Source organism: Stigmatopora argus, chromosome 12 (genome assembly GCF_051989625.1).
Source record: "Stigmatopora argus isolate UIUO_Sarg chromosome 12, RoL_Sarg_1.0, whole genome shotgun sequence".
In the NCBI taxonomy this organism is placed as follows: domain Eukaryota; kingdom Metazoa; phylum Chordata; class Actinopteri; order Syngnathiformes; family Syngnathidae; genus Stigmatopora; species Stigmatopora argus.
In genome coordinates this window covers 4144527-4169971 of record NC_135398.1, presented here as the reverse complement: position 1 = coordinate 4169971, position 25445 = coordinate 4144527, and the positions used below count along the sequence as shown (strand labels likewise).

At 40.5% G+C, this 25445-nt stretch overlaps 2 protein-coding genes across 3 annotated transcripts in view; both read left to right on the top strand.

Annotated features, from left to right (window-relative positions):
• Nucleotides 1–429: 429 nt before the first annotated feature.
• On the top strand, nucleotides 430–12723 carry acvr2ba (activin A receptor type 2Ba). The gene is made up of 11 exons (XM_077614896.1): nucleotides 430–1000; nucleotides 3455–3671; nucleotides 6025–6140; nucleotides 6745–6896; nucleotides 7340–7483; nucleotides 7567–7710; nucleotides 8698–8846; nucleotides 8913–9027; nucleotides 9881–10019; nucleotides 10821–10951; nucleotides 11089–12723. Exons 1-11 carry the CDS (start codon nucleotides 949–951, stop codon nucleotides 11281–11283), a joined length of 1554 nt encoding a protein of 517 aa, XP_077471022.1. The 5' UTR covers nucleotides 430–948; the 3' UTR covers nucleotides 11284–12723.
• A 4318-nt stretch (nucleotides 12724–17041) lies between these two features.
• LOC144085530 (rho GTPase-activating protein 29-like) overlaps nucleotides 17042–25445 on the top strand; it is a 32599-nt gene continuing 24195 nt past the window's right edge. For both annotated transcript variants that reach the window (XM_077614895.1, XM_077614894.1), the window contains exons 1-2: nucleotides 17042–17210; nucleotides 18245–18606. In XM_077614895.1, coding sequence (XP_077471021.1) covers nucleotides 18321–18606 — 286 coding nt within the window. In that variant the 5' untranslated portion in view covers nucleotides 17042–17210; nucleotides 18245–18320. The remainder of the gene's footprint in view (nucleotides 17211–18244; nucleotides 18607–25445) is intronic.

The window sequence follows — 25445 nt, the reverse complement described above, 5'->3', positions numbered from 1 at the left end:
TGTATTCTCACCCTCTTGATACTGCGACAGTGAATTCCCGAATAAGGGATGAAAAAAGTTATCTAATCTAATTTAATCTAAGCAATTTTTATTGGTGAAGTACTGATATGGATGTATATTGTTTTGGTGAGAAAAGTAACTAAAATATTATCCTGTTTTACGTGGAAAAATGCATATTATTAATTAGATCACCAGTATACTTTCAACGGATGTTTGTATATAAAATTAGAGTTTAATATTTTTTTAAAAATCAAGGAAATTACGCAATTTGATCCCAGTAATCCAAGGACAACGAGCGAGTACTTAAAAACCTTAATCCTCGGGGGGTTTCCAGATCCAAATCTCCCTTGCTCGTTGGAAAACAGCCAAAATAATAATGAGCAAAAGTCATTTATTTACTGCGCGTGTGAAACAACGGCGTTTTTCGGCGAATTTGCCCGAGTGGTGTCGAGGTCACTTCGGCTGTGGCTGCCTGAATTCCCCCCTTTGTGTTTACACATCCGGGCTTTTTGCAGCAGCTCGCAGCCCCCGCTCCCCATTCCGAAGCCATTTTGGAGACACATCACAGTAACATGCACGTAAACCCCGGGCGACCTCGCGACGCACGCCAACCGCAACCCTCCCGACTCTTGCTCACTGCCGGAAACAACGATCAACATTCGCCTTTTCCTTGCGCCATCTTTTATTTTTTATTTTTTAAACCATGCGGGAATAAGCGAGCCAGTCGGCGGACCGAATAATCTGCCCCCTCCGTTGTTTCTTCTCGGTGGTGGTGGTGGTGGTGGTTGGTGGTGTGGCGGCGGCGGTGGCGGTGCATAGGAGCCGCGGAAGGCTTTAGCTAGGAGGGGGGCCCTGCGGTCGCTTTGACTTCGCCGTGGCTAAGGAGTGGATGTGCGGGACGGAACCAAAACGGTGGATCTCCGTGCTGGAGCTTTTTAAGGACACATCATGTCTTTCTCATGGCTGACTTGTTCACTTCTGCTGGGAACTTTATGCGCAGGTAAGCGGCCGCGCCGGGCTAGCTTCCAACATAGACATGTTCGCCTATTCCAGTGGTTATTTAAACTTTATTCACATGTACGCGTGTCGTTTGCGTGTCTGAATTGTTTTATTTTTTATTTTTTTTGTAAGCGAACTCTTCAAATTGAAAAGGTTTATTTTTCAAAAAATGCCTGAAAGTGCGGATGATTACAAAAGGTGCTATGTGCTAAAACTGTTGCGTTCAATGCCTTTTGTGAGCCTGGGGCAGGAATTGAAGGCAGCAGCTGCAGTAACATCCCGAAACATTATATGCTTCAGGGGAGTCTTACTTAACAACCACAACACAAAACGAGAAAAAATATATTTTGTTTAAAAAAAGCACCTTTAAAAGCCAATCAATATATTGGCACAGACAATAGATCAACAAAGTAAAATTGCACAAGGGTGCTGAGTTTGTCCTCCCCCCACAGGTTTCAATAATGTGACTCCACAACGTGGGTTTGCTCTCTGACCTTCTTTATTATTTTGGAACATACGGCCTCTTCCCCCTTTGCCTCCCCCCTTTAGAGTGACAATAAAATGTCTCCACAGCTGCCCCCTTAAATATATGCGTCTGCCTCGGTCTGTGTATATGTAATTGAGTGCCACACAGCCATTTTCCTTCTTATGCTTTATAGATTAATGTTTCAGTAAGCCGCTTCCTCCAGAATCCGTGTTGTTGTGGGTTAAAACCTCCCTAAGTGACAGAAGGAAGCGGGGAGGGATGCATTTAAGGGGGGGTGTTGTAGTAAAAGTCCCCCCGTATCACGTGAGCAACAATATAAGATGGATAGAGCATCAATGTGTATTTTTAAACTTGTTTTTTTAACGTAATATTGTGAAATATGATATTCCATTGTTTCCTGTCGGACATCTAAATGTGTGTGTAGTGGGGGCCAAAATGGGGGAGGGGCGCTTCCTATACGAAGGGGGTTTAAAGAGACAGGCAGTATTTTTTGGGGGGGGGTGTACTTGTTAACAAAGATACTTCTACTTTGGATTTTGTGTTCCCATTTTGTCTGGGAATAGCCGAATATGTATTTTATTCTGCATTTCATAGAGTACTTAATTTTATTTTTAAATATTTGGTTAAGCAAACATTTGCATATTTTTGACATGACAGCTGGCCAAAAAGCTACATCGGTGTAAGAAGAAATTTGCCTGAAACTGTGACAAATTGTCTTGAAGAATGTGCAATTTGCAGAAATTTAAAACAAAAATGTAGTTAACTTCACGTTCTAATCAAAATTGTTCGTGTTGGTGATGTTATCAATAGAAAATACATTTTGTAGTCTATAAAACAGCAATGTTTTGGTGATATCTTTGCTACAAAATAAAATCTATAATATCTATAGGGTGATAGCAGCAAAAATGAGTACAAAAAATTGGGGCAACATTTTTTTTTTTATCAAACCACACAATTTAACAGTACAATTTGGGGTCAATTTGATCCTAATGGTGAACTTTGGATGACCTAAAGAATCATTTGTAATAACTGCAAAACAACAGCAGCGCTAAATAATTTTTCACAAACAAAGCAAGAATAAAAAAGACTAGTTCCCCTAAATTTTGCGTGAACTTGTTAGCGTGTTATGTATAAAATAGTGTCAATTTCAAAGCAGAAAGAGAGCGGAAGAAGTAACGTAACATAGGAGCTTCTTTTATTGCGTTTTTACATGGCTGGTGTGGATGTGTGTTGCATTTTTAAGTAGGTTCATTTTGATGCTGTTATTTTTAAACTTTTGATGGTCTGTGTGCGTGTGTGTGTGTGTGTGTGTAGTGTTGCAGACAGCTTGGATGCAGTTACCGCTCAGTGATGATGTGAATGTGCGTGTGAATGGTCGCCTGTCTCTACAAGTGCCCCGTGTCTGACTTGCGACCAATCAAAGCGTGTAATCTGCTTGTTGTCATGTAAACATATCCTCAAAAAAGGAAGAAAAAAAACTGCCAAGTTTTGACAATGCTTTCTTTTTCATGATAACCAAAATATTTACCTGGCTAGTACATTCCACACGAGATCAGTCGGCAGATACTCCAGAGATTAAACTGTTTGTGTATAAACAATCTGAACACAGGACTTTAAATTAAGTTAACTAAAAAAAAAACCACATAACTGACAGTCCGTGCCCAGAGGTAGATAGATATACAATGGAAATAGCATGTACGGGAAAATTTGTACTCGTGGGGATAATCCCTTGTAGTTTGTTTATCTGTCGAAGCTTCTGGCTTGCTTCTCTTATGTTTTGTTTCACGGCTAATTAAACGTTTTAAGAGATCTTTTAAGCGCGCCAGATTATTCGGCAGCAACATCCCTAGCACCCAAGGCACTCCTAAGTCTGGCAGCGCCCCAAAGCAATAACTCTTTGACGCCGCTTACGCCTATCCGTCCATCCGCCGTCCGATTCATTACCGTTTGCTCTGGTGTATCTCGCAGGGTACAGTGTGGGCGAGGCGGAGACACGCGAGTGCGTGTTCTATAATGACAATTGGCGGGCGGAGAAGACCAACCAGAGCGGCTTTGAGCGCTGCGACGACAAGGACAAAGACAAAGACAAGCGGCTGCACTGCTACGCCTCCTGGCTTAACTCCTCAGGGACCATCAAGCTGGTAAAGAAAGGATGCTGGCTGGACGACTTCAACTGCTACGACAGGTGAGCCAGTGGGAGAAAGTTGACAAATGAGATAAAAGTGGACAAACTGACGCTCACTTCTATTATCTTACTGTGCTATGTCAATTTGTTACAAAGTCAATCAAGGTGAGGTATGGATAACTATTCGTTATTCATCCCGTATTCGGGAAATGTTATTGTCACAGTAGCAAGAGGGTGAGGATACAGAAATAGGAAAGGCATTTTAGACATAAATAGATAGGTAATAAGTTAATAAATAAATACATAAATAAATATATAAATAAGCGTTTTGCTGAAATATATACATATACACATACGTGTACACACACACATATATATATATATACACACATACGTACACACACACATATATATATATATATATATATAAGCACATATATACATACATACACATAGATGTACGTGCATGCATACGGTAGGTCTTAACACTCAGCCGTTTGTTTTGTTAAAGAGCCCACATGCTTAGGACCATCCCTCCAAATTTGCCAATTATTTGCCTTTTCAGCATCAAAACCGGCTTTTCCCCAGGTGGCCGTCTTATGTGAAAGGTATTAGTAATATTTTTTCGGACTGAAAGTTGGACTTAAAGGTTTAGCAGAGCTGCCAAATTCTCTCGGACGAGCAACGCAAACTTTAGGACTCCTGACAACCTCACTAAACTCAGGAAATCCAAAAAAATGTCACCTATTTTCTTTCTAGGAGCAACCATTTCGGAAAAGTGCCAAATTTCCAATTAAAATGCCTCAAAATTCACACCATCGCTACGGCGTCCGCCATGTTACGCATTCGATTCAACTGCACTGTAAACCGGATGAGTGCATTGTGAATTATCCGAGCATGATAATAACAGTTTGATTCAAATTGTCCTATGTTATTTTTTTTTTTACATTTGAAATCGATTTTGTGCAAATCGCATTCTCTCCTGATCGAAACAGAAAACTCCTGAAATGGCACAAGGGTACTCCTTAAATGAGGTCGACGCAGGTTGGCAGCTCTGGTTTAGTCAAACTGCTCAAAAAATGTGCCAGACAATGGAAACAAACCACACGGGAGTATTACATGAATTTTTGGAGGAAAATGTGTAATATTTTGTCCGCTATTTGTCGCTGAGCAGTTCAAATGCAAGTGGAATGCAAATGGCCAAAGTAGATAAAAAAGATGAACTAAAGACCAAGAACACCATTAGAAAGTGTGTGTGTGTGTGAACTAGTTTTGGTAGATGGCCAGAATGGCCGGAACACTATTTGGTTGGAAGTGCAGTGACGTCACATGAAAAACGTTTATGAATGGCTAACTTAAGTGAAGTGGACATTTTCCGGATTGTCGTTAAAAGGCTCAAGCATTGTTAATTCTCCAGGTACTTTCTTACTACATTCCTTTCTAACTGGCACAGCAGGAATAGAGTAGAGCCCACATTTCTTTGCCTTTTCCCCCTCACCAAAAGCTTGTTGAACCTAGACACTGCACGTGAGAACTGTACTTTCTTACTTTCAACACAATGGGGCAATGAGCAGTGAAAACAGCTTTGTAAAAAAATGTGATTTGCCACTATGCCAGGAGTCAGAAAATTGACCTTTGGGGGAAATGAGGGGATAAAAAGCAAACGTTTTATAATGTCACACATTCTTGGATCGAGGCTTCATTGAGGAAACGTGGTTGCCAATTTGAATGCAGAGGTACATTTCCAATGTTCAAGTCTGTTCCTATTGATCCAAATTGCAGCAATTGTACCAAGCAGATCTGCTCAGTCCATGCAGCTTCGTAAATGTGAGTTACATTTCTGTCGAATGCTGTGTGTCTAAAACACATAGTCACAATGCACACAGGCATACAAGGACATGTCGTCCAAAGAATACGACAGCTTTAAATTATTCACTGTTGCATAATGTATGCAGCGAGAGCGGGAGAACATGCTGAAGCGACATGAAAACTGTTTTCATAATCCGGTTTTGAAGTTATCGGGGTCACTTCTCAATTAGACATGGGTGGATTTTTCCATATGCTGAGATTTACTGGACATAAAAACAACACAACATATCTTGCAGGGATTCCCCATCGGGGGTAGCGGTACAACATTGGCTGTGTGCTTAGGGATTTTTTTTGTATAGTGCCTGATTTTTTTGCCGGGTGGATTCCTTTAATTTTCCTAAAAGCGAGGCACTTGGCTCCTTCTTGTCAAAACATATAATACAAATGAACAATCTTTCTTAGAAGAAAGTTGAAGAAACAGCATATTTCTTTTCTCTTCGGTATGAGTTGACCTCCATTATAAATAGCTGCGCTACATTTCTGAACAGCTAAAGCAGGTGTGTTTTGTGTGTGTGTGTGTGTGTGTGTCATCTCTTGGTTTCAGGCAAGAGTGCGTCTCTATGGACGAGAACCCTCAGGTTTTCTTCTGTTGCTGCGAGGGCAACTACTGCAACGAGCGTTTCACCCACCTCCCCGACTTGATCGGCATTGGAAACCGAGGTGAGGGTCAAACCTTTCCAAAAATAGCTCTCGCCACGGCGGGATGGAGATTTTCTTATTGTTGCTCTTGTAGTTTAAATATGACTATCTGCAATATATTCCGTGCTATCAAAATACTGATAAGGATTGTCTCCCAATTTATTTTGTATTTGTTGCATTGTTATATCAAAGTAAAACACGTCCACATTTCTTTGTACGTATTAAAGCCAAAGACCGAAATTTGAAAAATTAATGACATTACAGTACCTTTAAAAAATGGACCATTAAGTGCATTTGCCCACATTTGTCCAATTGGGATATATTGGCATATTTGTAATAATAATTATTGTAGAATAGAAAGCATTACACAAATTGTTAACAGGAAAAAAAATACAATTTGGAAACAAGAAATAAGGAGAAAAGAGAATTGTATAGTGTATTCAAAATCATCTCATGAAAAATAATAGGCATAGAAGACGAGCAAAGTACTTTGACTAATATTTAAGAATCCATTCTGTAATCTTAAAATGACAAGGAAATAAAACATGGTAAAAGATCTTAGTCCTAATTTAAAGCAGTTTTTTTGCAATGCACATAATCATCAATTGTTTTCCTTTCTGAATAGTGAAAATCCGACCTCCACCCCGAGTGCCATCCATGCTCAATGTGCTGGTCTACTCCCTTCTGCCACTTTGTGTGCTCTCCCTGGCAATCATCTTGGCCTTGTGGATGTACCGTCACCGCAAGCCCCCTTACGGCCATGTGGACCTGAGCGAGGTAAAACGTTGACAAATTCGGCTCTCAGAATGCTCTTGATATCATTATACAATGGTACCTCGACATACGATCTTAATCCGCTCTAGGACTGAGATCGTATGTCGAAATGAAATTGAAATGAATTAAAAACAAATTAATTCGTTCCAACCCTCTGAAAAAACGGATATTGGATTGGAAAAAATGTTTTATTTCTTCTAATTTGCCATCTATTAACAAAGTAACACATAACTAGTGGTTTAATAGTTTAAAAGTGCGGGCGAATTATTCGATCAAAATTTTCATCGCACCTCGAGCATGTCGTAGGTAGAGCTGATCGTAGGTCGCGGTACCACTGTACTGCAGTCATAAAAAATGACTTTGTTGCTAACTGTAATCTTTAACACCAACAATTACATATTCAAGATTCCACTCTGAGATGTTAAAAATGTATCTGTTTATTGCAGGACCCTGGGGCCACCCCTCCATCACCCATGGTTGGCCTAAAACCCTTGCAGCTGCTGGAAATCAAAGCCAGAGGGCGATTTGGTTGCGTTTGGAAAGCACAGCTCATGAGCGAATATGTTGCGGTCAAGATTTTCCCCGTGCAGGTGATTAACGCTCTTCCGCTTTACAGTCTATTTTCACCCGACCGACCTCTAAAACTTGACATTACGCCCATGCGGTCGCGCAGGATAAGCAGTCGTGGCAAAACGAGCGAGACATCTTCCTGACGCCGGGCATTCGGCACGAGAACATCCTGCGCTACATTGCCGCCGAGAAACACGGCAGCAACCTGGAAACGGAATTATGGCTCATCACCGAGTTCCATGAGAGAGTGAGAATTCACATTTTTTTTCTTTGCCTGACTATATATAAGCCCCATCTGACCCGCTGTGTTTTTCCAATATTGTCCCAGGCCTTTTGTTTACCTCTGCAAAAGGGCATTGCTGTTTTTATTAAGACCACATTTTTATTAGATGGCTGCTAGGCTATATTACAGGCTTTTTTTGTCTTCTGCTGAGCCTATAGATTGATCCGTGTTTAATTACTGGCTCTGTGCAGTGAGTGGACTCCCGCACAGTCACGTTCAGACTTGTGGGTTTTTATGTTGGGAGTCGCCATTATGGCTCGAGATTTAAACATTAACCAAAGTTTTAACCCAATGGTCTCAAAAAAACATTCCAATATTTCAACAAGGGCTGGCTCTAGAGGTGACTGTGTAGTTCCCTTCAAAAAGAGTGCGTGCCGCACATACCTGGAACTCAATACCAATTAACATACGTGAACTCCCGTCTCTGAACCACTTGGCCAATCATCTTAAAGCCCGGCTGTTAGACGAACTAAATTGCGTTTACAACTCTGTCTAAAACTATGCTACGTGTGTGTGTGTTTGTGTCTAGTATGTGTCATTGTTTATCTTCAACCTACTCAAGGGACTAAAGATGGAAATTAGCGTTTGCCTACAATCTTACATATTTATATTAACATGAATATAAATATGTATGTTATTTAATATGTGCTGTCCCTTATTAAATAAAACAAATTCAAACTCTAATACTTTCACACAGGGGGTGCGGTATTTCATTCCAACTAAACAAGGCTATACCTTTTCACCAATATGATGTCTTCCAAGTGTAGTCAGAGATTGCAATCAGTTGCTGCTTGTTTTAGTAGAAACCGGATTGGTTAAGTTGTGGGTGCTGGATCGGTTGTTACAAAAAGTAACCTCTGCTACACATGAAACGTTCTACAATTCATACGTCTAAAGAATTAAAAACAACAACTTTTGGCTGCTTTTGAATTCCTTAATTTGATGTTTCAGGGTTCGCTTACTGACCACCTCAAGGGCAACACTGTGACCTGGAGCGAGCTGTGCCTCATAGCAGAGACCATGTCCCGCGGCTTAGCTTATCTTCACGAGGACATTCCAAGCAGCAAGGGAGAAGAGCCCAAACCCACCATTGCACACAGGTAAGTGTTAAAGATGAGTTCATGCGTCGCCAAGAGTCAACTCGCAAGCATTTATTTTTTTGCCAGGGATTTCAAGAGCAAGAATGTGATGCTACGACACGACCTGATTGCAATCATCGGAGACTTTGGTCTCGCCGTTCGCTTTGAACCAGGAAAACCTCCAGGAGACACTCATGGACAGGTGAAAGAAAAAAAACAAAGAAAAAACTCTTTCTAACCCTTATTTTAAAGCAAGGGTGTCAAACTCGGGTTGTTTCCCAGGCCGCAATAATGTCAACTCAATTTAATGTGGGCCGGACCATTTTTGATATATTTAGATAGATTTTTTTTTTTTTTTAAATCAGATTAAAAGAACTGGATCAAAAGCCCTAAATATTCAGTTTTTTTATACATCTAAAACAATGTTTATTTGAGCTTTTTTCTTAGTAAGGGAAAATGTCTTTTTAAGTATTTGTTTTTCATTTCATGAATATATCACAAATATATTCAAAATATATTTTTTAATTATGTTCAGTACTAATGTGGAAAACAAAATATTTTACATATTTATTTTTAGATTTTACAAGGTGCTTTTTGAACTAAAAACACAAAAAGAAGAAAAATAGATTTAAAAAATCGCAATTATTGATTTAAAAAGAGGAAAATCGGGAAATATAATATAATAATAATAATATAATATAAATATACATCTATATTTTTCATTTCAATTTGATCCTGAAACAAAGTTGGCAGTCATGATTTACTTTCTCAAGCCGCACAAAATAATTCGGCGGGCCAGATTTGGCCCCCGAGCCGTCACTTTGACGAATTCTGTTTAGTATTTAAAATGGCATAAAAATATATTACGCATATTTTTTTGCCTGGAAAAAAATGACATTGTTTTTTGGGGGGACAATTCCGAGGTTCAAAAAAAAAAGAAAACAAAATAGAGAGTTTTTTTTTGACACCACGATTTCCACCATCAACCGTTACCTAGCTTCTTATGTAAAACATCCACTTAAAAACTGCGTCCTAACTCCATGTGATACCACCAGGTGGGTACACGACGCTACATGGCTCCTGAAGTGCTGGAAGGAGCCATCAATTTTCAACGTGACTCCTTCCTGAGGATTGATATGTACGCAATGGGCCTGGTATTGTGGGAACTAGTGACTCGCTGCACCGAGACGGATGGTAAGTTCAGCCGGAAGGCAACTCCAGATATATTAACTCACCCAGGGCCATTGACAGCGATTAGATGCCCAATCCATTTGAACCGGGAGGGCCTGCAGCGAATGAGCTAATGTCTATACTCCCCCAGAACTCACTGTTCAAATGGATTGGACGTTGATGGGTTTATTAATAGGTATACTTTAATAAAGGGAGAGACATCGGAGACATAATCCAGCGAGAACTTGCAAGTGAGAATCGATCCTGGCTCGTCCTCACCACGGAGCATTCTAAAGGACCGAATACATCTGCCAATTTAACACGAATCAAAACAATTACAAGGTTATCTATTCAATCCAATTGCATAAGCGAATAACACAATTAAGGTCAAAAAACAACTGCAACAACAATTGCATATCAGGTGTACCGAGCGACACTATTTTAAAACAATATGCGAGTATTTTCGGAAGTTGATTCGATTATCGCCATCTGCTCCGGAGTCCAAGTCAAAGCAATTTAAGAGTCCTTTGCAGATCTTCATTGCGAACTCAGATCAACAGTCCTCGGAATAGGGCAAAACATTTAAATGTCCCCGGGGCCAGCTGCAGGGGGAAGTGTCCTTGGTAACCGTTATACTGAGCTTTCGTCTGCTGATAATGATTAATGTTTCACATATAGATATAATGATTAATATTCCACACATACATATAATGATTAATGCGCACATATATAATAATATCCCAGAATAACCCCAACAGATGTCTGAGTGCTAAACTAATTCAATTTCAATTTGAAAAGAGTCACATAATTGGACATCTTCCTCAGGTACTGTGGGCGAGTACCTACTGCCGTTTGAGGATGAAATTGGGCAGCATCCCACCCTGGAGGATCTGCAAGACGTGGTCGTGCACAAGAAGATGCGTCCAGTCATAAAGGACTCGTGGTTAAAACATCCTGTAAGTCTTTTTTTTTCTTTCTAAGTAAAAAAGCCAGGCATCCAGCGATTTCTGACGGGAATTACAGCGGCTAAAAAATCGAAAGGCAAAATATTTCAAGAGAAAAAAATGGTGCAAACATAATGTTCCTCCTGCAGGGTTTGAGCCAGCTGTGCGAGACCATCGAGGAATGCTGGGACCACGACGCCGAGGCCCGCCTCTCGGCCGGCTGCGTGGAGGAACGCATCGGTCAGATCGCCAGGACCATCGGCGGCACTACCTCAGACGGCCCCGTCTCCATCGTCACGTCGCTCACAAACGAGGACCTACCTCCCAAAGAGTCCAGTACCTGAACACGGGCAGTTCTCCTGACATTTTTTTATTTTTTATTTTTTTTCCAACCCAAACTCAGTGGATTTCGGTGAATATTTAATAACATGCAGCTGCTATTTTACCCCCCAGTACTGGTATTTTTATTTTTATTTTCTGGGGTGTCGGATCTTAGGAACAAACACATCACTCTGCTGTAGTTTGGACGTAGTATATAAGCTATGCGACAGGCAACACTAAATGTCATCATTACCTCATGGCTTTTTATTTTTTTCCTTAATTACCTCATGATTTTTGTATTTTTTTATATTTTGAAACCTGTTTCCCCCCTCTCCGCCCTCTCGAATGAACTTTAAGCTCAAAAACCTCTGGAGGATTTTGAGACTGTTAATGCGAAATAGGTTCATCTTCCTCAGGGGCCAAGCTTCTCTGATTTTTAAGAAGAAACTCTTCAACGTGTGCTCCCCGAAATTTTTTAACCTGTGAATGCCTCCCTCTCAACGGAAAATGGAAAAGTTAGGAAAAACAAACAAACGTACAGTATATATATATATAAAAAATATATATGACTATATAGATCTATAGATGTAATATGGAGGACAGTGCTTTTTAATTGCTGAAATGGGTGCTGGACTTGATGGAGATTATAGGGACACCATGTGGTCCCGCGGGGAACTACCTCTCAGGTATCCAATAGGCTTCTTTTTTTTGGGCAAGGAGGGAGCCTGTCATAGTGGACATCTTCCCCATTTTTGTGATGATGTTTATTCATTCTCATTGTTTTAATTGTAGACTTACTCCTTTAGCCAGTGCCGGTGGGCATTGACGAATGCTGTCTGGAGTCGTAATGTTACACATTCTTGATTTTTTTAAAAATGTTTGAGTGTGTGTGGATGTGATTGAATGATTTATGCAGTTATGCACAAAATGATTTATACCCTGGCTAAAATGAAATGCATTTATAGTGTAGATAATGTGTATTATAATTGATTCCAATGCCGAAATCAGAATTTTTATATCTCTTATGATTCAATTTCCATCTCCACAAATGAAAAGATATATTGCGACAATATGCCCAAATGCTAAAACACAGCAGACAGGAATTTATTGCATCCAACACAAATTTTCAAGATCAACGTAGTTTAATACAATGCCAGCGAAACTTACTTGCAATCCAGTTTTTATCTGCTACTAGACAGTTTGGTGCAAGAGTGGTCTATGTCAAAATACCTGTCAAATGGATTTGTTTTTTTGAGATCTGGCAACAACACTGTCACCTCCATTTTTGTCATTTTGCAAGAGTGCGATTGAACTTGGAAGGCTTTGTGCAATAGTGATCTAAATCCAGGTGCCTGTTAACTCTTGTTAGTGCTATGTGACGTAAACATGGATTGGTTTTTATTTTTGGGAGCTGGCAATAACACTCAGCCACCTCCATTTTTGTCATTTTGGAAAAGCGTTATTCAACTATTGAACTATGCTATTGAACTTGGAAGGCTTTGGTGCAATAGTGATCTAAATCCAATTGCCTGTCAACTCTTTCGCTAGAGATGTACATTTTATTTTATTTTATTGGAGCTGGCAACAACACAGCCACCTCCATTTTTGTCATTTGGCAAGATTGCAATTCAACTTGGAAGGCTTTGGTGCAATAGTGATCTAAATCCAGATGCCCGTCAACTCTTTTGTTAGTGCTAAGTGGTGTAAAAATGGATTTGTTTTTAATTGGGAGCTGACAATAACACTCAGCCACCTCCATTTTTGTCATTTTGGAAGAGTGTGATTCAACTTGGAAGGCTTTGGTGCAATAGTGATCTAAATCCAAATGCATGTCAACTCTTGCTAGTGCTAAGTGGTGTAAAAATACCTCTAAAAATTATTTGTTTTTAATTTGTGAGCTGGCAACAACACTGCTAACTCCTTTTTTGTCTTTTTGGAAGAGCGCGATTCAACTTGGAAGGCTTTGGTGCAATAGTGATCTAAATCCAATTGCCTGTCAACCCTTTTGTTAGTGCCAAGTGATGTAAAAATTATTTTTTATTTTATTGGATCTGGCAACAACACTGCCACCTCCATTTTTGTCATTTGGCAAGATTGCAATTCAACTTGGAAGGCTTTGGTGCAATAGTGATCTAAATCCAGATGCCCGTCAACTCTTTATCGTTAGTGCTAAGTGTAATAGCGGATAAACTTTGGACCCCCATTTGTCACTTAATAGCGAGCTTTACATTAAGCAGCCGGGGTATAAACCGTTTTGTGCTGAATGTGTGTGTTTTAATGTAAGACCAGCGGGCAGGCCGCCATACTTGAGTACAAGCAAAATGTACGTTTCTGGGTTTTCTTTCAAAGTGTCGGACTGGCTCGCTTGGTCAAGTCAGCCGTTTGTCCTCAGATACCTCAGTCGTCCACGTACGTCACGGCGGGAGAGCTCAAAAAACGGTTGCCTTTTTTTTCTCGTCTCTCACCGATGCAATGCCATGCAGTCGCAGTTGTCGCCGCCGTGCACGTGCCGTCATAAAAACCACGAGTACCATACATTATTGAATGTCTGTTTTTTATGCTGCTCTGACTATTCCAGGACTCTCAAGGATTTGTATTCGTAGTGCGTTCTAGAACCATCGGTGACATGACGTGAGGCTAGCATTTTTGTTCATGTTTTGTGGGTGTGTATGATGATGATGATGATGATGAAGGGGTGAGCCCTCAAGCTGCTTCCTCTCCTCCGAGACTGACCTCAGATATTCTGAACAATTACCTCAGGCTTTTTTTCTACATGTACATGGATTTATTTGTGTTCTTATGGTGTATTTGATTGTGTGTTTCATTTTTTTTTAAAGAAAAATACTCTAGTACAGATGGTTTATTGTTGTCGGATGGGCCTCTTTGTCTTTTGAGATTAATTTTTTAAAAATTCTTTTTAACCATACTCCTAAGCATTTGTCACATTGTCCATACACAAAAAGTACAAAAAAATATCGGAAAGACGCTGATTGTTGTAAATAGCTCGGGACACACTGGTCTTTTAAAAAAATGAATTCTAAGCTGTATACACAGTTAAAGCAGTTGAGGGGTGTATTTTAGCTGGAAAGTGGCGTATATTGCACATATTTTGACTATTTTATGATGCTAATCCTAAATTGGATCCATTTTTTTGAAATTTATAGTTCACTTAAAAAGTTTCAGACTAACACTTTTTTAAAGAAAATCTCAACACTAGTTTTTGGGGGTCGTAAATAAATAATTACACAAGATTTTTGAATATTCTGTGTTCCTTTTCAATAAAAAGCTGAAATATTAAGGATAAATAGAAAAAAATGTCAGATCAGAGATATTAATTCTAATCTGGAATAAAAAGGAAGCACTTTTTTGCTCCACTTTTCCCCTTAATGTTACATTTTTTATAACTTCCATTAACCAAAGTTAAAACCCTCTGAGAATGATCACCTTTTTTAATAAAAACAAATTTCTTTCAGCTCATTTCCAGCTAAAAAACCCCTTACACAGATGTGTGTGCGTGTCTTTATATATGTATATACATATATATTTGGGGCTTGACTGTGTATTATTTGATTTGATTATTTTTTCCTTTTTAAGAAGGCTAGCGGTGTCTATCAGGTGTCGCGCAGTTAGCAATCGTGTGCGAGTGCCGGTGTGTCTTTTTTGGAAAAGCTGCAGGCAAAAAAAGATTCTGGATACTTTTAATTTTTTATTTTTTTTTCAAACAGTATTACCTCTAAATAAATACATAACCTGCCGATGTGACGTTGAGACGTGATAGTTTAGACATGCGGTGCTGTGCAAAACATGGTGACTTTAATTCTTATCATCTCTGTGAAAATAAAGTGCTCTGTCGTGTGCTGTTAAGGGGGGCGTAGTGTAAAAAAAAAATGTACAAGAAAATGACACTTTTTGGAGAGGAAGTTTTAGAGACAGCAAAAATTCATTGATGTGCACAGCCATGTGTGTATGAGCCGAGGGTCCAGCAATATATCTGAACACAGCAATAGTCATTTGAATATCATTTCAAGTTCACTCAGCTGTGTGTACAATAACGACCCCAATGACCACCATACCGGCCCTCCCAGGTGCTTTCACGCAATGCCTCCCAAAAGGAAAAAAAAAGACAAAAAAACACACCTCCAGCTCTTCTTCCTCTGACCACTTACCTCACACAGTACCTCTGTAACTTGTCGTCATCTGTAAAAAAAAGGACAAAAACATTTTTTTTGAGCAGCAGAGTGGGCTAACTCAATTTTTTGTCAATTTGCATATGATTATTTAAAGTTTTTATGGGTGCCACTCAATGTTCCCTCTATTTTTTTGTTTGTTTGATTGTTCGCTATGGGCTCACACCAGTATCAATGTCTACTACACATAAATGATTTAGTAATAATAAAATGTAATGATTAATATCTATGAATGGGCGGCCCGGCGGACGAGTGGTCCGCGCGTCGGCCTCACAGCTAAAAAAAATGGGGATTTTATTTTGTGCGCTCCATATGATTTGCTGTGCCACTAGGAGTTACAGTCACTGCAATAGTGACCTTAAGTCCAATTATGGATGACCCCTAACATAGCAAAATTGGAACTCCTTCACGATTTAGACCATATTTCTCTTTTAATTTCTGTGAAATACAGACAGTTGAGTTAGCCCACCCTAGTTCTGATTCGCTCGATTATTGTATGTATAATTTTTATGACATTATTATGATGTGTGTGAATGCAAAGAAAGCCCTTATTTGAGTGTGAATGACGACTTCCCCCATTGATGTGATAATCCCCGTGCGCGGATGTCTGAGTTTTATCTTGGAAAATGCGTAGAAATATATAAAAAAAATAGTAGATGAGAAGACATCTTTTTTTGTATATGAAAATAAAATACAAACGCAGATGAGACGAGTGATTTTGTCGTTGATGCATGTTAGGTATTTTGCACGGTGCATTGGGAGTCAAAGGTTCATTTCAAGATGTTGCACAGTTTTATAGGTTTTGATCAAAATTACATTAGCTGCTTGTGTATTTCTGCTATATTGTTAGCATTAATTATACACCACTTTAATCTGATCAGATCAATATTTGTCACATCTCTTATTGATAGTGATAACTTGACTTGTACCTATTTTTTTTGTAATTTTATTGATTTAATTATTTATTACCACGTTTATTTAAGATGTTATTAGCTTGTAGTGTACTTAAATTGTGGTAAGTGTACAAAGGAAAACAAACCACATATTTGACATCACTGCAGAACTAATATACTACCATTGATGTCAATTAACACTAGAGGGCGCAATTGGAAACACAATCTCCATATGAGTCACAGATTCATAGTTATCATTTAAAAAATAGTATGCATTTGTTTTTCTCATATTTGTATATATTTCTGCTAGAATTACACAAATTAACGACCACAAAGTGATTACACGCTCAGTTTGCTACAACATCCATGCTGCATTAAAGTGTCCCTCGGATATTGTAAAACTTAAGAAACAACTCCAACTTTGGAGCATTAATAAATGCACTTTATGACGTTACCATACGTATGTTGACGTTTTGCTCACAAATACCTAAGAGCGGGCACTAAAAACACGATAAAAGCCATTCTTTTTGTGTTTCTTTGAGGATTAAGCTTTTTAAATCCTCACACGTCCACTAGTCCGAGAAGCGTCACTAAGCTCCGCCCTCGCAGCGGCCATCAGACCAATGAACAGGCTTTTCTTTCCTCCACGTGATTAGCGGATTCGTTAATGACGCCTGATTTGAGAGTCATCTAGTCGAGTCGTTGGGCTCCAGTCGCTCCTCAAACATTTCTTCATCTCTGGCTTTTCTGCATCTTTTCCCTTTTCTTTTATTTAAAAAACATCTATTTATCCTTCGTCGAAAAGGAATACTTTTGGGTGAGCCTTTGTCTCGGGTAGTTTTGCTGCCATGTCTCACGAGTCCCAAGCAGGTAAAGTATGAAAATGCGAATTATGTTTTTAGACGTGGTCAATGGGAGTAGCGACAGTACAGTGCAAAATCAAAGCCTCTAAAGCACTACTTTTAAATGTTTTCTTTTTTTATTAACATTCCTAGTAATTAATAATAGTAGTAATATCGTATTTTATCAGCAATCGGATACAATTTGTCCATCGCACTGTACAAACTTTTCTGACCCCACAGTATCTTCGCTCAGCACCAGATTTCGATATTATCGCGTTCTAATATAAGATATGCATGCGGTTTATTTACATTTTGTTTGTTTGTTATTAAAATTGTTTTTCCAGTTTTTCTATCCTTTCGAATATAATTTTTAGTATCATGTACAATTTGCTCTGCGATATTTAGATGATTAATGTTGATATTTGGCCTTATCTGTTTTATTTTTAAATACTGATAGAAAATAACATCACATCATATTGTGCCCTGTCGGGATTAATATTAGTTTTTAGTCTTAATTCTTTACTTTTAAAGAACATTACTATCTTTTTGTTTATTAGTTTTACCCCTTTGCACCTCATTGATGACAACAATATGATTTCTTCCCATTTTTAAACTATTTTTAATTAATCTTTCTGTAATGGTACTGCATATTCCAAATGGATCAAATGTAACACTTGTTATTGATACTGTATCACAAATCGAAATTATATAGCATAAAATGTCAAGCAATATTTCATCGCAAACAAAGTAAAGGTTAGTAAATCAATCAATACTAGACTGTAGATGAAAATGATACGTTTGGCCATAACGCAGGTTAAAACTGACCAATATTTGACTTTTTATGTTATATAATAAAACAAGACACACAGTACAATGATTACACGTAAATATTGATTGGTTTAATTCAAGACATGCCCTTTCTATTGGCACAGTATGCTGGGATCGGCTCCAGCACCCCCGCAACCCTTGTCAGAATAAGAATATAATGGAAATGATACATCACATCATCAACATTATGTATTTCATTTGTTTCTTCTTTATCTCGATCCCGTATTTTTCCAGTGGATGTCATTGAGGGTCCGGGTGGCTGTATAGTCCACTAGCCCCCTCCCCCGCCACGCACATCCCAGCTCCCAGGATGCTCCGTAAAAACAGCGATGGCGGTGGAGTGAAGCGTGTTCATGCTCCTGCGGCATCCAGACATCTGTCCGATGCCCTGATGGGTTCGCTATCGGCCGGGTCCACCAAGACCTGGGATGGCGGGCACCGGCGGCGTTCCCACATCCTGCTGAACGACACCCACGTGGATCCTGCCTTGTCCTGCCCACCTGGAGTGGACCCGGACTACGTCATGACGCTGGTGAACGACGTCAGGTGGTTTGCCAACGTGCTGCTACACCTGAAAGAGGCCCTCCAGAGTCCAGGTGAAACAAAGAACATTCCTACTAGTCAGAATGGTACACGGTCGATTGGTCGCCGATCTTTTGGTTGCTGGTCTTTTGGTCGCCCGGAGAGGTTATTGATAATTACCATTTAAATCGTTGCTCAAATTCCCTAAATACAAACTGCAAATTACTATTTAGTCATACTTGATGCCCTAGTAATTATTAGGCTAAAGAAAAGCTTCAAATTTCCCAGACTTTTATTGTTTTTTGTTGGAGAACTTGTTAAGACCCTGACTGACGTAGCTTCTTAAAGGGACAACGCATGTACATACAAACTCTTCTACACTCACACGTCGGCTCAGTGAAACTGCTCATGGCCATTGTTGTCTTTTATTGATGCATAGACCGTGTTGTTTTACCTTGTTTTGTCGCCGGTCTTTTGGTCGTCGGTCTTTTGGTCGCCGGTCTTTTGGTCGCCCGTTGTCGCGGTCGGGGCGACCAAAAGACCGCGACCAAAAGATCGGCGACCAAAAGACCGACGACCAATCGAATTACCAGTCAGAATAGGGTTCTTACATTACCAAACATGTAACTTCACATGATGGATAGTTTGTCTCATTCATCAATATGCGTGTGCATTGATACCATAGTAGTGCAGCAGGATGATATTAGGAAACAATTATTCATAACTCGTTTACAACCGATCAACATCTCACGCTTTGTAGTAGATTTTGCTTTTTGTTTTGCCACATTGACTTAACTGCTGTTTGACCCATACTGTACTGCTGCACACACACACACGCGCACACGCACGCACGCACACACACACACACACACACACACACACACACACACACACACACACACACACACACACACACACACACACACACACACAGACACACACAGACACACACACACACACATGCACACACATGCACACACACTGTGGCAACGGGAGTGACTTGTTTAACCATTCCTGTGCTCGGAGGAGGATGGTCTCCTTGAGTGAGTCATTGCGTTTGTATGTAAGATGAAGGTCACACATGATTTGTGCATGTCCTCTCCCGACATTGTAAGCAGCTTAACGCATCAATAATAATAACCATCATAATAATAATGCCATTATGCTGGTTTAATCGCCCAGTCTGTTCTGAGGATGAAAAGCTTATTTTTCCCCCAAGACGTGTACTTTACGTAGTATACTACTACTAAAGCCCTCAAGAAAATTATTTACCACCGGCACACTGACAAGCAATTTAGCATCTTTCCGATTTTGCGTGATAGATCTGGGACAAGCAAACAATCCAAAAATGTTTGGTAGAAAAGTTTGATTGTTGGTCAGAGTGTGATCAAAATCTATATCAGAGTTGACTAGTGGATTTGAAGGGCAGATGATAGAATGTTATAATCGCCGTGAAAGGATTTGAAACACTTTGTCATTATACTGATGTCTTGTTTTGTTGGGATTTGGTGGCTGGGTGGTTTTTCCTTGTGTGTCCTGTCCGCCTGATTGTATAAGTTTCACCCGGTGTGTCTTTACTGGCTCTCCTTCTTATTGTCATCAACCCTTGTCTGTGTATTTAAACCCAGTATTTGTGTGTGTCGGCTGGAAGTGTTTTCTGTCTTCATTATGGTTGCTTTTCGTTGGTGTTCGTCTACCCCATTTTTGTCCTTCCCAGTTAAGTGTGTATTTTTGTAATTTTTTTGCCCTGTTTTTAATAGTTGTAAGGTTATTTTGGAGTTATATTTTTTGTTCAAATCTTGTGCACCACCACAGGTAAGTCACAAAATGAACTAAAAAAACACCATTGTCGTTTAAAAACGAATCAAAACATACATAACCACAAGTAGATAAAATGAACTTAATACAACTTTAACCGTGGGTGTTGCTAAATTTGCCTATAGTTGAATGATAGTCAAAGCAGAATTCCCCAAATGATGTTGTTGACAAACAGACACTTTTCAGGATCTCTTCGCCAATGTCCAGGGTGTTGGTGTTACGCCAATGGCAGCAAGAGCAAGAACAGAAGGAATCAGTTAACTAGGAATTTAGCACCTTAGCCTAGGCATGTTTGAGACTTAGTAGCCCAGTTGGGGAGTAGGGGGGTGCTTCGTCTGGTTCCCCACACCCACCCCACAACCGCTGGGTCAGGTTTGAAGTGTCGAGGACAAGAAGGGTGACTCAATGGGTGAACCCTGACCTGTGCCAAAATGAGTTTTTGTCTACCCCTGCATCTCTCTCTATGCCTCCCGTGACTTTATGGGATCATTAACGCGAAATAGCCCATGTGGCAATTACTGCTTTATGACTTTAGCATTAAATACAACTTTATTTTAACTACATTTTGGCTGTGGTTAAATTTGAGATACAGTTTTGATTCAAGTCTGGTTCCAATTTTGATTTTTGTTGCAAATTCTTGCTCTAATTATGCCATTATCTGCATTTTGGGGGGCAGCCTGGTGGAGAGAGTGGTTAGCGCGTCGGCCTCCCAGCTCTGGGGTCTTGGGTTCAAGTCCAGGTCGGTCCACCTGTGTGGAGTTTGCATGGCCCAGGCTTGCGTGGCTTTCCTTCGGGTACTCCAGTTTCCTCCCATATTCCAAAAACATGCATGGTAGGCTGATTGGACACTAAATTGCCCATAGGCATGAGTGTGAGTGTGAATGGTTGTCTGTGTCCTTGTGCTCTGCGATTGGCTGGCCACTGAATCAGGTTGTCCCCCGCCTCTGGCCCAGAGTCAGCTGGGATAGGCTCCAGCACCCCCTGCGACCCTAATGAGGATGAAGCGCTTCAGAAAGTGTGATGAGATGTGATCTGCATTTTTGCACCCATTTTTAGTTATGATTGTGGTTCTAGTTTTGGGTTTGATTTCTGCATGTGAAGTTGCAGCAACTAATCTGCAACTAGTTAAGCATGCTGGTAGTTGAGGTTCTGTTTCTATTATTTTTATTCCTTCTTAACGGGTTCCAATAGTTTTTTTAGTTTGATATTAATTTCGCTGCTAGTTCTTCCATTCCTTTAGTAGTTGTGGTAATAGTTCTGGTTTTAGCATGAATGTTAGGTGTAGTGTATTTCTATTTGTGGTTTTCAGTCTTGTTATGGTTCTTTTTTAGTTATGGTTGTTGTTCTAGTTAACACACTAATAGTAGTTTTGCATCTACTAGTTTTGATTCAGGTTCTTGTCCCATTCTGATTGCTTTTTTCTAGTTCTGAAATTGGTTCTAGGTCCAGTCCCTCTGCGTCCAATTGCAGAACCTCTGGTCTGGTTTTTGTTTTCAGTTCAGTTTCAATGTGGTTTCTTATTCAAGTGCTATACTTCTTGCTGTACTTCAAATTGCGTTTCTAGTTTTCACACCATTCATCCCTCTTGTTGACATGATTCACATCTGCTTGTCACTTAGTCCATGTGTCCCGTCCTGACTTCCCTAATGATTATAATGGGGTTGTAGGTTTTGGGAAGGGGGTTCAAATCAAAAAAAGAGTAAAGCAGCCGTCGTCGTCAACGCGCAAGCCTAAACTGATGGCTCCCCTCATCCCATCCCCCCCTCCCTCCCGCATACTCGGCATTCCTTTAGGACAAATGTTCACTTGTGGCCGCGTAGTGCCTTCAATAGCGTAGCGCTCGAGTAGCTGAAGGTACAGTGACGTGGAAAAAGCCTCCCCTCCCCGGAATAAACCTTGGCCATGCAGCTAAATTTTGCTCGCAGGGCCCACCGAACGCCTCAGTGGCCGGTTTTACTGGACGTTGCTCGCGAGGCGCCAATAGAAAGCATGTCTTTCTATGCTCAGGAATGTCAGGCATCCATATTTTCAGTTTTACTGACTGGGTGACTTTGGATGAAAATATTTTCCCGTGGTGCAAAATGTTGCACGAGTGACCTCGTTTTGCAAAGAAGCGTGTCTTTTTGGTGTCGTCCGTACATGCTGATAAGATTGTGCTATATTCCAGTCCAACTGCATTGTTGAATTCACAGTACATGCAAGTAAAATATGTTCTTGTTTTGTAATTCTTGTGTATGACAAATGTCTCTCTGTGAAGATAGTGTTTGTTCTGTAAGCCAAGTTAGATACCCCCAATAGCCTTCTTTAAGGACGAGGAATTGGAGCAAATTCCTCAATTCAAAGTTTGTTTTCAGTGTCATGTTAGCACCAGCAAGGTGCAGCTATTTTAAAATAAAAGATCTTTTATAACAGCTACAACGCAGGTGACAGGCTACTTAATAGCCCTTCGCACACATTAGAACTGGTTTCTTCACAGGTCACTCTGTGTGAAATATACCGACACAGAACAACAACAATTTTCTAGACTTGTGTAGTATACGCTTTGTAACACTGGTGAATTTTAGTTTGTAGGTCTTTTCTCACTGTCAAAGCTCCATTTTCCAAGGGTCACTGTTTTCTGCAAAAGCTATGGGATGGGGGAGTTGAAGGTGACCCGGCAATTGTCTACAGAGGAAGTGTCAGAGCTGTAACTCTGTTAGGTGACAACTTTTGACCCTTTCCCACTGCCCATCAAAGCTAGCTTTGTTATTTTTTCATTTAATCGTGCAGCCACTCGTGCAATTGATAGTTTGGATTGGGTTTTTCCAGGGACAGTTTAATCAGCTTCGGCGGATTTGATAGCAACTGAATTCCTTGCCCTGAAGCAGTCTTAGAGTTTCAAAAATGGGTGAACTTCTGTATTTAATGGCAGTTGGTGAGATCAGAAAAAATCAAGAGGGTAGTCGCTAATTGCGTCCTTGTTTATTAGCTTTAAATCTCGAGCAGTCGCTCAAGTGTGCCAGTTCAAGTGGTGGCTCGCGGGTGGCGCCTTCAATCGAAAGCCATCGTAACGGCATAATGGCTTCACGGGCCAGGAGAAAGAAAGAAGAGGGATTTGTCAGGAGGTTGTAACCCCCCCCCACCCCAACTGTGATGCCACGTGAAGGATGTTTTTGTGCGAGCTCTTGGTTGCGCCGTGTTTCCTTGGGTGGTTATTTATGGTTGGAGGCCAGGGGGATGTTTGTGTAGCAGATTGGTCTCTGCGAAGGAGAGGCGGGAAATTTACAACCTGGGATCAGTTTTGTGCCTCTTTGTGCGTCACTTTGTTGTTGCAGCAAAAGTCATCTCCAGGACACGTTCTAGCTGATGCCATACTTTCAAGTCCAGGCATTGACTTCCTGTTCCGATTCAGTTTGCAAAGGAGACCAGACTGACTTGAGCCTGTTCGTTAACTTCACCAGAATTTTTTCTGATGTGGAACTGATGTCAACCGAAAGCCACTAAGATGGAATATTCTTGTGTATTTGGTAGTGGGAAAGGGGCAAACGCAATAAAATACATAGCAGATGTTAAACTTAATACCCCAGTCCAGATTTTTAATACTGTACTGGAATTCATGAAGCCACTGTCCCTCTTTTTTCTGTGCCGATGGTAGGAAACCGTATCCTTGAGTCAACATCAGATGCTAGGCTAAGAAAACTCTAATGTCACAGTTGGACACATTTGAAAAACAAATAATTGTATTTATGTTGGCCTTTTTCAGAGTGTTATCCTGGTTTTGGTTCCTTGGATGTAGACCAAAGACAAGGATAGTGTGAAAGGTGGCAATGGAAATGCAATAAAATGCAAACCAGCTGCTTTAACTTTACGACCCGGACCCATCTGCCTCTTGCACTACCTTTATAGTTGGGAAATCCTGATTACGGATCTTTGATGAAGACCACAGAAATAAAATCCAAGGGTACAGTGAAGGGGTCTAATGCTAATGTATTAAAATAGGACTGAAGTGTTTCAAGCTTCCCCATATTCTAGACCAGAGACATATTATAACACACCTGGCTGTATTGGATTGGATAACTTTATTCATGCCGTATTCGGGAAATTTCATTGTCACAGTAGCAAGAGGGTGATTAGACAAAACAACAAAGCAAAAGCACAAAGTACAAAGCAAATGGGATCATTAAGAATCACCAAGTCAAATCATTAAGACAGAAAAGCAGCAAAAACACAGAGTGGACGGAGCTACCGCCGCCGGCTGCCACTTGAGCGCAATCTTGGTTGCGGTAGCTAAAACGAATACAGACTCAAAAAGACGTTGTAAACTTGGACATTACATTCCGGTGGCGACTTTAAAATTTGGTCTTTCATGCAGCCGTCAATTCACCTGCGATATTAGTTCGGAAGTTGGGAAATTCCTGCCCTCGATGTAGACTTATGACAGTTTTCCTTGTGTTACATTCTTTTTCCGTGCATGTGACTTTTATGATAAAAGGAAAGCATAAAAGACAAGCAGCTTGCAGAAACAATAGGTGCCCCATTGTGGTTTTGCTTCTTGGCAGCATAACACCTGAGTTTGACTAGAAGATGTGATGTCACTAGACTGAACATGTAGGCTGGACCTCCCACAATGCATTCCCAACCACAAGAATCCCCCCCCCCCCTGACACTCTACTCGAGCTGGTAGCTGTTTACTGTCTGCACCATGTCTACGGCCTCCAAACAAGGCATTCGAAACACCCGGTAGTGGCCGCCAGACTGGTTTAGACCAGGGGCCGGTGGGGCTGTAATTCGTGTTTGCTGATGGAATCCCGACAAAACAATTCTACCTGCCAAAGATCATCTTGCAAGCGGGCCGGCAATGTAAATGTTTGCGGACCCCCAGTTGGTCGTAAAATGCTATTGAGATGACGATTCTCACAAGGAATGACACATAGTGACTGGACGAGAGAACAGCGTCTGTCAGGTGGACTGAGTCAACATGTGTCAGCATTCATGAATCCTTCAGGATCCCTCCTCTGAGAAATTTCTCCATAAAACACGCTTGCAGCCGTGTTTCCTATTGTGCGTTTCCACGTTTGCAGATGCTTGTTTGGCGTCCGGCTTGTCACGAGTCCGG